At 40.3% G+C, this 12272-nt stretch overlaps 1 protein-coding gene across 1 annotated transcript in view; it reads left to right on the plus strand.

Annotated features, from left to right (window-relative positions):
• The window catches only part of LOC140732660 (dynein axonemal heavy chain 6-like), a 549473-nt gene that overhangs the window by 279300 nt on the left and 257901 nt on the right, over window positions 1–12272 (plus strand). The window contains 3 exon segments of the mRNA XM_073055353.1: window positions 1391–1623; window positions 2645–2761; window positions 11934–12089. Of these exon segments, the coding sequence (XP_072911454.1) occupies window positions 1391–1623; window positions 2645–2761; window positions 11934–12089 (506 nt within the window).

A 12272-nucleotide genomic window follows, 5' to 3' on the forward strand; every position in this document is an offset into this window, starting at 1 on the left:
CGCAGAACCGTTTTCATTTATAATCCTGCTCGAGCTCTCAGGTCTTCTTCCACTAGTCTCCTAAATTTAAACAAACTCCCTCAAAAGATAATTCACAGATCAGCTTCTTTGATCTATGCTCCTGAACTGTGGAATTCAAACTTAAAACTATAAAGGAGGCAGTCTCAGTTGACACTTATAAACAGCAGCTCAAAACCTATTTATTAAACCTTGCTTTTAACTAACTTTTTTTAACTTTTATTTTCATGTTTATTTTTATTTTTTAATTTTATTTTCATGTTTGGACTTTATCCCATTGTAAATCACTTTGAATATCACCTGTATGAAAAGTGTTCTATCAATGTTATTATTATTCTCGTATATTTTTTTCTCAGCTCAAGCAGGTAAAACCTAAGGTAGAGCATAGCCAAGCATGCTCTTTTATCAATTGCTAGGAACTTTCGGACTATTCGAATGTTGTTTAGTATTGTGGCTTTCTGAAGATTTACATTATTACAATATTATTATTAGTACCAAGCCCTGTGGAATGTTGGGCTTCTGACATTTAAATTGCTGGCAATTGTTACTTCTTGCTTTCTGCCACTGGCCCATGTAAAGTATCATTTGCCATTTTCCCTTGGATCTCCTAGCTTTTTACTTTCTTGCTCTCTCTGCCATCTGTGACATCAGTTGCCTCACTCACATCAGCTCTTGTTACTTCTTTAAGCAATTCATCTTTCTGTGTATCATCCACATCTCTCCATTCACTTCATATCTATTTGTTTTATTGCAAGCAACGACCATTCTCTGCTTAAAAAATTGCTTCTATTATCTTTAATCATCCGCTCTCTATGATCTTAAAAGAATGTCCTCTGATGTTTGAAATTTCTACCCTGGAGAAAAGATTCTGACTATCCTATCTATGCCTCTCTTAATTTTAAAAATCTCTTATCAGGTGTCCCCTCATTCTCCAACAGACTAGAGAAAACAGCCAAAGTTTGTCCAAGTGACTAAAAATGTGGGATATATCTTATTCATACTTTTAAAGATGTCAAGTCCTTATATATGTCCACACTTTCCATGTTCATCTTTCCTAATACTCCATGTTCTTCTTTCCTAATACTCCATGTTCTTTGTCCTTAATATCAGTGCCTACTTGTTCATGTGCAAAGTACCCTGTATTCAGTCAGAGCTTCATACATCCTCTGCCCCTTCACTTAGGTGCGGGTTTGGTCATTAAAGGGTCCCAATCTTCCCTTTTTAATCCTCTTACCCTTGATTTATATATGAAACACATTTGTATTTTCTTTGATTTTATTTGCTAATAGCTTTCCATGTGTTTCATTTGCCTCCCTAATTTCCTTTTAACTTTTAATATTTGCATGATGTTTGATGTTCCATGGGACTGCAGGCCTGCAAGGTGGTTTTTACAGAAGCAACCAAACCAGCTTCCCTCACTGCTGGCAAAGCTCTACGTCTTTTCCTTTACCTGGGCAGTTGGAGGCTGCTTGAAGCATGAAGATGATTGTGAGGAGGATGACCTGGTCGGAGTCAGTGACAGAGTCAAAGAGGACATGGCGGTTAAGGTCACACTGGACTTCAACACTTTTGTCCAAAAGATGTTCGGGGGGAAATCAGAATCCTGTGAGTCTAGATGAAGGGTTTTAATCTGAAATGCCAACTGTTTATTTCCCTCCATAGATGCTGCCTGACCTGCTGAGTTCTTTCAGCTTTTTTTGTGTTTCTGCTAGTTTCCAGTATCTGCTGTCTTTTGCGTCTCTGAGTCGCTGCTTGTTAGAAGTAATGTTTCTCTGCCACCTCTGACCAAGACAAGGGGCAAGAAATCATGGCTGAATATCAAATTAATGACTGGTCCTGCCTTTGAGCAGCTTTCAATCCCTTTCCCAGACAGACTGCACCAGATTGTTTCCTCATCTTAGTGAATACCTGAAACCCTAAATGAACATTGAACATTCTAACACAGTTTAAATCCCCCTCTGAATTTTGATTACATTTATCTCCACATTTAAATTAATATGCAGCAAATGTATAAAGAATAAATTTATTCTGTCTCTTTGCAGAATAAAAGCAATCGTATAAATATTCAGTTGGTTAGACTGTATCTATGGAGAGAGATTATTTAATGTCTTTTTAAAGTCAAAGTTGACTTTCAAAGTGAAAGTTGAGTTTGTTGTCATATGCACAAGTACATGTATGCACAGGTGTAATGAAAAGCTTGGAGCAACATCACATGCACATAACATCATATAAGCAACATTCACAATAAATACTGTATACATAAATTGTACACACTTTTTACAAGAAAGAAAACAATTACACAAGAAGAATTCTACTTTATTGCAAAGTGATCAAAACAGTCATAGTATTTCTGAATTGCAGTGATTAGGATTTTGCAAGTTGGTTCAAGAACAGAGTGGTTCTTGAACCTGGTGGTATGGGGCTTCAGGCTCCTATTCAGTGGTAGCTGTGAGAAGATGGCATAGCCTGAATGTGATGATAGATTTTGCCTTCTTGAGGCAATGCATCCTGCAGATCTACCAGTGGTGGGGAGAGGTGTATAAAGTAATAGCAAGGGCTGTAACCACATTGCTTGACTGGAGGAACAATATGCCTGAGTTTGATTCTGTTGTCATCTTTGTTACAGCCGTTCAGTTTCCTGCTGAGAAGGCCACTGTCTTTGAATACTTTGTGGATATGCAAACAGGGAAATATGTAACCTGGGACAAGTTGGTTCCATCCACTCAGACGTTAATTTCTAAAGGTAATCAGAATCCAGATTCCTATTTTTTCATGAAAGTACATCTGTGTGTGCTAATTGGAGGTTAATGTGTTGTTGACCAGAACTAACCTGAAATGATATAATTATCTTTAGTTTGATTTTATAAACCATTACTCTACTTACCATCCACTCTCCCCTTATTCCCACCCACTTTCTGATCTTCTTTATGTTTCTTGAGTTACATTAGAAGAATAAGGGATAATCTTGCTGATGAGTACAAAGGCTGTCAGGAGCTTGGAATATACTGATAGGGGATGCAGAGGAAAAAAATTTAACAGCAACACTTAAGAAACATTTAGACAAACAGATTACAGGCCAGGAATGAAGGGATATTGACCATGTGCAGGCAAATGGAATTAGTTTAGATTAGTGTCATGGTGGGCACAGACATGGTAGGCCAAAAGGCCTTTTCTAGACTGTACTGTTCTATGTTATTTACTTTATGATGCGGCATAAGACTTTCAGAACTGAGGAGAAATTTCTTCACTGTTAGTTTTGTACTGCTGGAGTTCTCTGCCACAGAAGACTATACAGGTCAAATCGTTTAGTATATTTAAGGAGGAAGTAGATAGATTTCTAGACAAAAAAGGCATCATGCGATCAATATCAATGGGTATTTTGATGGTTGGATGGACATGCTGGTCCAAAGGGCCTGTTTTTGACAATATATGCTACAGTTCGAATACAGAGAGACATGAAAGTATGTAGAACCGTGAACCCTGAGAACATTCTCTCAGGATCATATCAGAGACATTTCATTACTGTAAGACAATTTCTTTGTTTTTGACCACCTTCTCTGCCATCTACCAAAATGGTTTTGCTGCTGTCAATTTGACCAATACTTGTATTCCTTCACTCTGAATCTTTTGTTCTCCACAGCCCACTTCTGTCCCTGAACCTGATTATCTCCTGGTGTGGTTCCATCTTCACTGGATGCATACTGTTATCATTACCATCATGCTCAGTTTCATTTGCTAAAATAGCTCTCAGCTCAGAACCACTGGACATGGACTTCGTGAGCTAAACCACCCTTCAATTACTCATTCCTAGTTGCCCTCAAGAAAGTAATGGTGAGCTGCCTTCTTGAACCACTGCAGTCTTGGAAGTGTGGGTACACTGACAATGCCATTAAGGAGAGGGTTCCTGGATTTTGAAAGAATGGCAATATGTTTCTAGCCATGTTCAGTCAAAAGTCCCATGCAATTGATGCATCACCACCTTATCCTAAGATGTTCATCTTCACAGAAGCCAATTGTGAATGGAGTGAATTCCATTCACTCCACATAATATCAAGAAACCACTGAGAGCATAGAGCGCTGCAAAGGCTGTGGGACCAGCCAACATCTCAGCTGTAGTGCTGAAGGCCTAGGCTCCAGAACTAGCTCAATCCCTACCAGGTAGATGGATAGGGATGGCTTTGAGAGATGTGGGTCAAATGCAGGTGATTGGAACTAGCTCATATAGGCAAGTTGGTTAACATGGTGGAGTTGGGCTGAAAGGGCCAATTTAACGCTGAATAACTCTGACTCAAGGACCATTGTCATCCTCTAGACAAAGTGAAAAAAATCCAGCTGTATCTTATCTACATAGCTAAAAGGTATAGATTTTATGATGGTTGCAGTTTGTGGGTCTGGGACTCCCTGGATATACATAGGAGTGGTGGAGGCAGAAACCATGAACACGTTTGAAACAAGTCCTGGCAACCAGTTAACATGCAGTAATGTGTAGAGCTTCAAACCTAGGCCTGGGAAGTGGGAACATCCTAAATAAATCGCAGTTAATTGACAGAAAGAGTGGACCAAATGGCCTCTTTCATTGTCACCATTTTCTAATGTTCCGTGAACATGCTCAAATCTCAAATTCTTGCTCACTCTTCCAGATTGTCCCTAGTGTGCAGGCTGTACCTGTGGTCCCTTTGGATGTTTCTTTGTTAAACTCATAGGCAGGTTGTTATAGCTTTGAATGGCTCTTGTCTAATAGTCAACAACTCATTAAAGAAACACACACAAAATGTTGGAAGAACTCAACAGGCCAGGCAGATGCTGGCCTGCTGAGTTCCTCCAGCAATTTTTGTGTGTTGCTTGGATTTCTAGAATCTGCAGTTTTTCTTGTCTTTGGGCTAATTAAAGAATTAGATTTAATGAGGAGTAATTACTCCAGTAATATCCAGTAATACTATTTTCAAGGTGGCAGAGGGATGGGAACCAGAGTGATTGTGCTGAAGATGAGATAGTTGCTTTACAAACAGAAGCAATGTGTAGTGAGACTCTTAGCAAAGAAGGGCTGATGATAGGGCAAAATTGCTGTCAAAAGGTTGAGTTGCAAACATAAAGGGTGGACAAAATCGAAACGGGTGAATACAGAACTGAAGCTGTTATATTTGAATGTGTGTAGTTCATGGAATAAGGTAGATGAACTTGGAGCACACTTACGGATTGGCAGGTATGGCATTGTGGGCGTCACTGAATCACAGCTGAAAAAAGATTATAGCTGGCAGCTTAATATCCAAGGATACAGATTGTATTGAAAGGACAGGCTGGAAGGCAGGAAGGTAGAGAGTGTGGTATTGTTTTGTTGGTAAAAATGAAATCAGTTCATTAGAAAGAGGTGACATAGTGTCAGAAGGTGATGAAATATTGTGGATACAGCTAAGGAATCGCAAGGGCAAAAAGACCCTGATGGGAGTTATATACAGATTCCCAAATAGCAGTTAGGATATTGTCTGTAAATTAAAAAGGGAGATAGAAAATGCATGCCAAAGGGGAAATGTTACAATAGTCATTGGGGATTTCAATATGCAGGTAGATTAGGAGAATCAGGTTGGTGCTGGATTTCAAGAGCAGGAATTTCTAGAGTGCCTACAAGATGACTTTTTAGAGCAGCGAGCAGCTCATGGTTGAGTCCACTAGGGGATCAACTATTCTGGATTTAGTGTTGTGCAATAAACTAGAATTGATTACAGAGCTCAAGGTAAAAGAACTATTAGAGGCAAGTGATCATAATATGATCAAATTCACCCTGAAATTTGAGAAAGAGAAGCTAAAGTCAGATGTATCAGTATTGCAGTGGAGGAAGGGGTATTACAGGGGCACGAGAGAGGAGTTAGCCAGAATTGATTGGAAAATATCACTGGCGGGGATGGCGGGACAGAAGCGATGGTTGGAATTTCTGGAAGCAATTCTGAAGGCACAAGATATATACATCCCAAAGAGGAAGAAGCATTCTAAAGGGAAAATGACACAACTGTGGTTAACAAGAGAAGTCAAAACCAATGTAAGAACCAAAGAGAGTACATATAATAGAGCAAAAATTAGTGGGAAGTTAGAGGATTGGGAAGCTTTCAAATACCAACAGAAGACAACTGGAAAAGTCATTAAGAACCTAAAGATGGAATACATAGATGTTGAGTTCCTCCAGCATTTTGTGTGCGTTGATTGGATTTCCAGCATCTGCGGATTTTCTTTCTTTGTGACTTGGGTGCTTTGTTTTCCAGAAAGACAATGACCCCAAGATCAAGCCAAAGCCACATAGGAATGGTTACAAAGAACAAAGTTAAATAATGACCAAGTCAGAGTCCAGACCTCAATCCAACTGAGAATTTGAGGCTGGATTTGAAAAGAGCTGTTCACTCACGATTCCCATGCATTCTTACAGAGCTCGAGCAGTTTTGTAAAGAAGATTGGAGAAAAATTGCAGTGTCCAGATGTGCAAAGCTGATAGAGACATTTTCACTCAGACTCAAGTCTGTAATTGCTGCCAAAGGTGCATCTATTGAATACTGACTTGAAGGGAGTGAAATTTTATGCAATCAATTATTTTGTGTTTAATAATTGTAATAAGTTTAGACCAATTTGTAGAAATTTGTTTTCACTTTGACATGGAAGCGTCGTTTCCCTTCATCGGTGTAAAAAAAAAGCCAGATTAAATCTACTTTGAGGCAACGGTGTAAAACATTAAAACATGAAAACTTCCGGGGGGTGGAGGGATGACTACTTTTTATAGGCACTGAGGCACTGTGTGTGTGAGTTTCTGTGTATATATGTGTGTGTATATGTATATGTATGTGTGTGTATATGTGAGTGTGTGTATATACGTGTGTATATGTGTGTGAGTGTGTATATGTGTATGTATGTGTGTGTATATGTGAGTGTGTGTATGTGTGTGCACATATAGGTGTGTGTACAGTATATATCTGTGTGTATTCATATGTTTGTGTGTGTATATATGTGTGTATGTGTACGTATATGTGTATGTTTGCATGTATGTATGTATATATGTGTGTGTGTAGGTGTGTATGTATAGGTATGTGTGTGCATATATAGGTGTGTGTGTATATGTGTTTGTGTGCATATGTATCTGTTGTGTGTTTATATCTGTGTATATTTATATGTTTGTATACTGTATATGTGTGTATATGTACATATATGTGCATGTATATACTGTATGTGTATATGTGTGTGTATGCATGTGTATATGTGTTGTGTGCATGTGTATGTATATGTATTTGTGAGTACACATATATATGCTTTTGTGTATATATGTGTGTGTATGTATATGCATGTGCATGTATATGTGTGTATGTGTAGGTATATATGTGTGTGTCTGGGTGCATATGTGTGTGGCATATACTGTATAGGTGTGTGTGTGTGTGTGTGTGTGTGTGTGTGTGTGTGTGTGTGTGTGTGTGTGTGTGTGTGTGTGTGTGTGTGTGTGTTTGTGTATATATACAATGACATGCAAAAGTGTGGGCACCCCGGTCAAAATTTCTGTTACCGTGAATAGAAGATGAACTAATCTCCAAAAGTTATAAAGTTAAAGATGAAACATTCTTTTCAACATTTTAAACAAGATTAGTGTATTATTTTTGTTTTGTACAATTTTAGAGTGAAAAGAAGGAAAGGAGCACCATGCAAAAGTTTGAGCACCCCAAGAGATTTGAGCTCTCAGATAACTTTCACCAAGGTCTCAGACCTGAATTCGCTTGTTAGGACTATGGCTTGTTCACAGTCATCGTTAGGAAAGGTCAGGTGATGCAAATTTCAAAGCTTTATAAATACCCTGACTCCTCAAACCTTGTCCCAAAAATCAGCAGCCATGGGCTCCTCTAAGCAGCTGCCTAGCACTTTGAAAATTAAGATAAATGATGCCCACAAAGCAGGAGAAGGCTATAAGAAGATAGCAAAGCGTTTTCAGGTAACCGTGTCCTCAGTTCGTAATGTAATTAAGAAATGGTGGTTAACAGGAACAGTGGAGGTCAAGTTGAGGTCTGGCAGACCAAGAAAACTTTCCGAGAGAACTGCTTGTAGAATTGCTAGAAAGGCAAATCAAAACCCCTGTTTGACTGCAAAAGACCTTCAGGAAGATTTAGCAGACTCTGGAGTGGTGGTGCACTGTTCTACTGTGCAGCGACACCTGTACAAATATGATCTTCATGGAAGAGTCATCAGAAGAAAAACTTTCCTGCGTCCTCACCACAAAATTCAGCATCAGAAGTTCACAAAGGAAATCAAAATAAGCCTGATGCATTTTGGAAACCAGTCCTATGGACTGATGAAGTTAAAATAGAACTTTTTGGCCTCAGTGAGCAAAGGTATGTTTGGAGAAAAAAGGGTGCAGAATTTCATGAAAAGAACACCTCTCCAACTGTTAAGCACTGGGGGTGGATCGATCATGCTTTGGGCTTGTATTGCAGCTAGTGGCACAGGGAACATTTCACTGTTAGAGAGAAGAATGAATTCAATTAAATACTAGCAAGATCTGGAAGCAAACATCACACCGTCTGTAAAAAAAAGCTGAAGATGAAAAGAGGATGGTTTCCACAACAGGATAATGATCCTAAACACATCTCAAAATCCACAATGGACTACCTCAAGAAGTGCAAGCTGAAGGTTTTGCCATGGTCCTCACAGTCCCCCAACCTAAACATCATCGAAAATCTGTGGGTAGACCTCAAAAGAGCAGTGCATGCAAGACGGCCCAAGAATCTCACAGAACTAGAAGCCTTTTGTAAGGAAGAATGGGCGAAAATCCCCCTAACAAGAATTGAAAGACTCTTAGCTGACTACAAAAAGCATTTACAAGCTGTGATACTTGCCAAAGGGGGTGTTACTAAGTACTGACCACGCAGGGTCACCAAACTTTTGCTTCGGGCCCTTTTCCTTTTTTGTTGTTTTGAAACTGTAAAAGCTGGAAATAAAAAAGTAATCTTGCTTAAAATATTAAAGAAACGTGTCATCTTTAACTTTATGCCTTTTGGAAATCAGGTAATCTTTTACTTGCTCAGCTATTCGTAGTAACAGAAATTTTGACCAGGTTTGGGTTTGGGTATTTGATCCTCCACAATATTCCACATGGGAATTTAAACTGGAGGTGGCAGTGCTTTTTTTTTACAAGGTCAAGTTGCGAGCTCGACATCAACCGGGCATGGATGGAGAGCGCGCTCGGGAGCGGTCTGTCACTGGATCGAACTCAGGAACCTCCGTTCTCGAGCCCGGCGCTGATCTCACTGTGCCACCAGCCTACCTGGGGTGCCCAAACTTTTGCATGCCACTGTATATATATATATATATGTGGCTGTGTGTATATGTGAGTGTGTGTATACAGTTGGCCCTCCTTATCCGCAGGGTTTTGTTCCGGGACCCCCCGCAGATACCAAAAAACGTGGATGCTCAAGTCCCTTATATAAAATGGCGTAGTAGTTGCATATAACCTACACACATCCCCCCGTATACTTCAAATCATCCCTAGATCTCTTATAATACCTAATACAATGTAAATGCTATGTATATAGTTGTTATACTGTATTGTTTAGGGAATAATGACAAGAAAAAAAAGTCAGTACAGGTTCAGTACAGACGCAACCATCGTAGCTCTTCTGGGAACGTTGATGCTGCCTCGGCATCAGCCAATCCTGATTCTCCTGTGATCTTTCAGTTCTTAAGGCTGTAGCATTTTACATAGCTAGCCAGCCATCCCTTACTAGCCTTAAATTCCTTCCTCTCGCTCACAACACAAGTAGCGACCGAAGGAGACGTGAGCTGAACAATGCTCAAAGAACGAGTGCTGGAGAGAGAACTTCCAAGTTTTCCTGATCCGCAGTTGGTTGGTTCCTGTTCGTGTTTTCTCTCTCTCTCTCTCTCTCTCCCTCTCCCTCTCTCCCTCTCCCTCTCTTCTTCCCCTCACCCTCTCTCTCTCCCTCTCCCTCCAACCAACTCCTCCCTCCTACAATTTCCTACAGACTTCAGTCACCTCCAGCTGTCTGGAACCCAGTTCTTGAATTCACTCCCCAAGTTTATCTTTCACAAAGCACTTATTTAACCATGAACTTGATCCATAACTTTAATATCTTATATATCTTGATATGAAATTATGTTTGACAATGTGATGTGATCCATCATGACACCATGCACAATGAAAGAAATGTGTTGTGATTTAAAGCTGCTGTTGCACCATTGTACAGGAGGTTTTACCCAAGATGGTGTAGTAGAAGCTGGCTCTGGGAGAGCAATAAGTGCTGAGAGGCAGGTGGTGTAATATGACGTGTGTGTGTGTGTGTGTGTGTGTGTGTGTGTGTGTGTGTGTGTGTGTGTGTGTGTGTGTGTGTGTGTGTGTGTGTGTGTGTGTGTGTGTGTGTGTGTGTGTGTGTGTGTGTGTGTGTGTGTGTGTGTGTGTGAGAGAGAGAACTGAGGCTGTGGCGTGCTCCAGCTGCAGTGATGCCTGGCTTCGTAAAACTTCAGTTCTGAAGCTGTTTGCTTGCTTTTGTTGTTTGCATGATGTCCCTGCACATTGGGTGTTTGACAATCTTTTTTAATGGGTTCTTTTGCGGATTCTTTGAAGATATAACAAGTGCAGTGGATAGATGGGGAAAGATGGCATTTGATAAGGTGCCACGTAAACGGCTTATTCATAAGATAAGGATGCATAGAGTTGGAGGTGATGTATTTGAATAGTTAGAGGAATGGTTAACTAATAGAAAGCAGAGAGTGAGATGCATGGGTGCTACTCTGGTTGGCAATCAGTGGTGAGTGGTGTATCGCAGGGGTTGGTGCTGGGCCCTCAACGGTTCATGATATACATTAGCGATCTGGAAGAGGGGACCAAGTGTAGTGTATCTAAATTTGCTGATGATACTAAATTGAGTGGAAAGACAAATCGTGCAGAAGATACAAAGAGTCTGCAGAGAGATATAGGTAGGTTAAGTGAGTGGGCAAGGGCCTGGCAGATGAAGTTGAATGTTCATAAATGCGAGGCCATCCACTTTGGAAGGAAAAATAAAAGAGCAGATCATTATTTAAATAGTGAAAAACTGCAGCATGCTACTGTGCAGAGGGACTTGGGAGTGCTTGTGCATGAATCACAAAAGGTTGGTTTGCAGGTGCAGCAGGCTATGAAGAAAGCAAATGGAAAGTTGGCCTTATTGCTAGAGGGATTGAATTTCAGAGCAGGGGGGTTATGCTGCAACTGTACAGGGTACTGGTGAGGCCACATCTGGAGTACTATGTGCAGTTCTGGTCTCCTACTTGAGGAAGGATATTCTGGCTTTGGAGGCAGTGCAGAGGAGATTCACCAAGTTGATTCCAGAGATGAGGGGTTTAGACTATGAGGACAGATTAAGTCGTCTGGGACTGTACTCGCTGGAATTCAGAGGAATGAGAGGAGATCAGATAGAAACATATAAAATTATGAAAGGAATAGATAAGATAGAGACAGGAATGTTGTTTCCACTGGTAGGTGAGACTAGAAGCAGAGGACATAGACTGAAGATTTGGGGGGAGTAGATTTAGGACGGAGATGAGGAGGAACTGCTTCTCCCAGAGAATGGTGAATGTGTGGAATTCTCTGCCCAGTGAAGCAGTGGAAGCTACCTCAGTAAATATATTTAAGACATGGTTGGATAGATTTTTGCATAGTAGGGGAATTAAGGCTTATGGGGAAAAGGCAGGTAGGTGGAGATGAGTCCATGGCCAGATCAGCCATGATTTTATTGAATGGCGGAGGAGGCTCAACAGGCCAGATGACCCACTCCTGCTCCTATTTCTTATGTTCTTGTGTTACATTTAATGCCATTAACTTTATGAATCAGAAAAATGGTTGAATTTATTGCTGAATTTTTCTGAACTGACACATGATTAATTCTTGATCATTTTGTTATTAGCAGGGGCCCATTTAGCAAGTCTTGCTGAGCCAATAGTTCCTGAACTTCCCAGATCAAAGCCAACTATTCAAGGTCTTGTGCATACAGTAGACACTGTGCGATATTCCTTCCTCATCAGCCTGCTGCTCCTCAATAAGTGCCCTGTGCTGCTAACAGGTAATGATACATTAGTTAAATGAATGGCCTCAAAATCCTTTGAGGTTTCATTAACGTTGCTGCAAATACCTCCACTCAAACTGAACTGAAGCAGCAGCTGGAAAAGTCATACCTTGTGATTCAGTCAATTCCTAAAAATTCACTTATGCTCACTAACACTGCACTGCTTCCCTTTTAATAAGT

Source organism: Hemitrygon akajei, chromosome 9, assembly GCF_048418815.1.
Source record: "Hemitrygon akajei chromosome 9, sHemAka1.3, whole genome shotgun sequence".
Taxonomy (NCBI): domain Eukaryota; kingdom Metazoa; phylum Chordata; class Chondrichthyes; order Myliobatiformes; family Dasyatidae; genus Hemitrygon; species Hemitrygon akajei.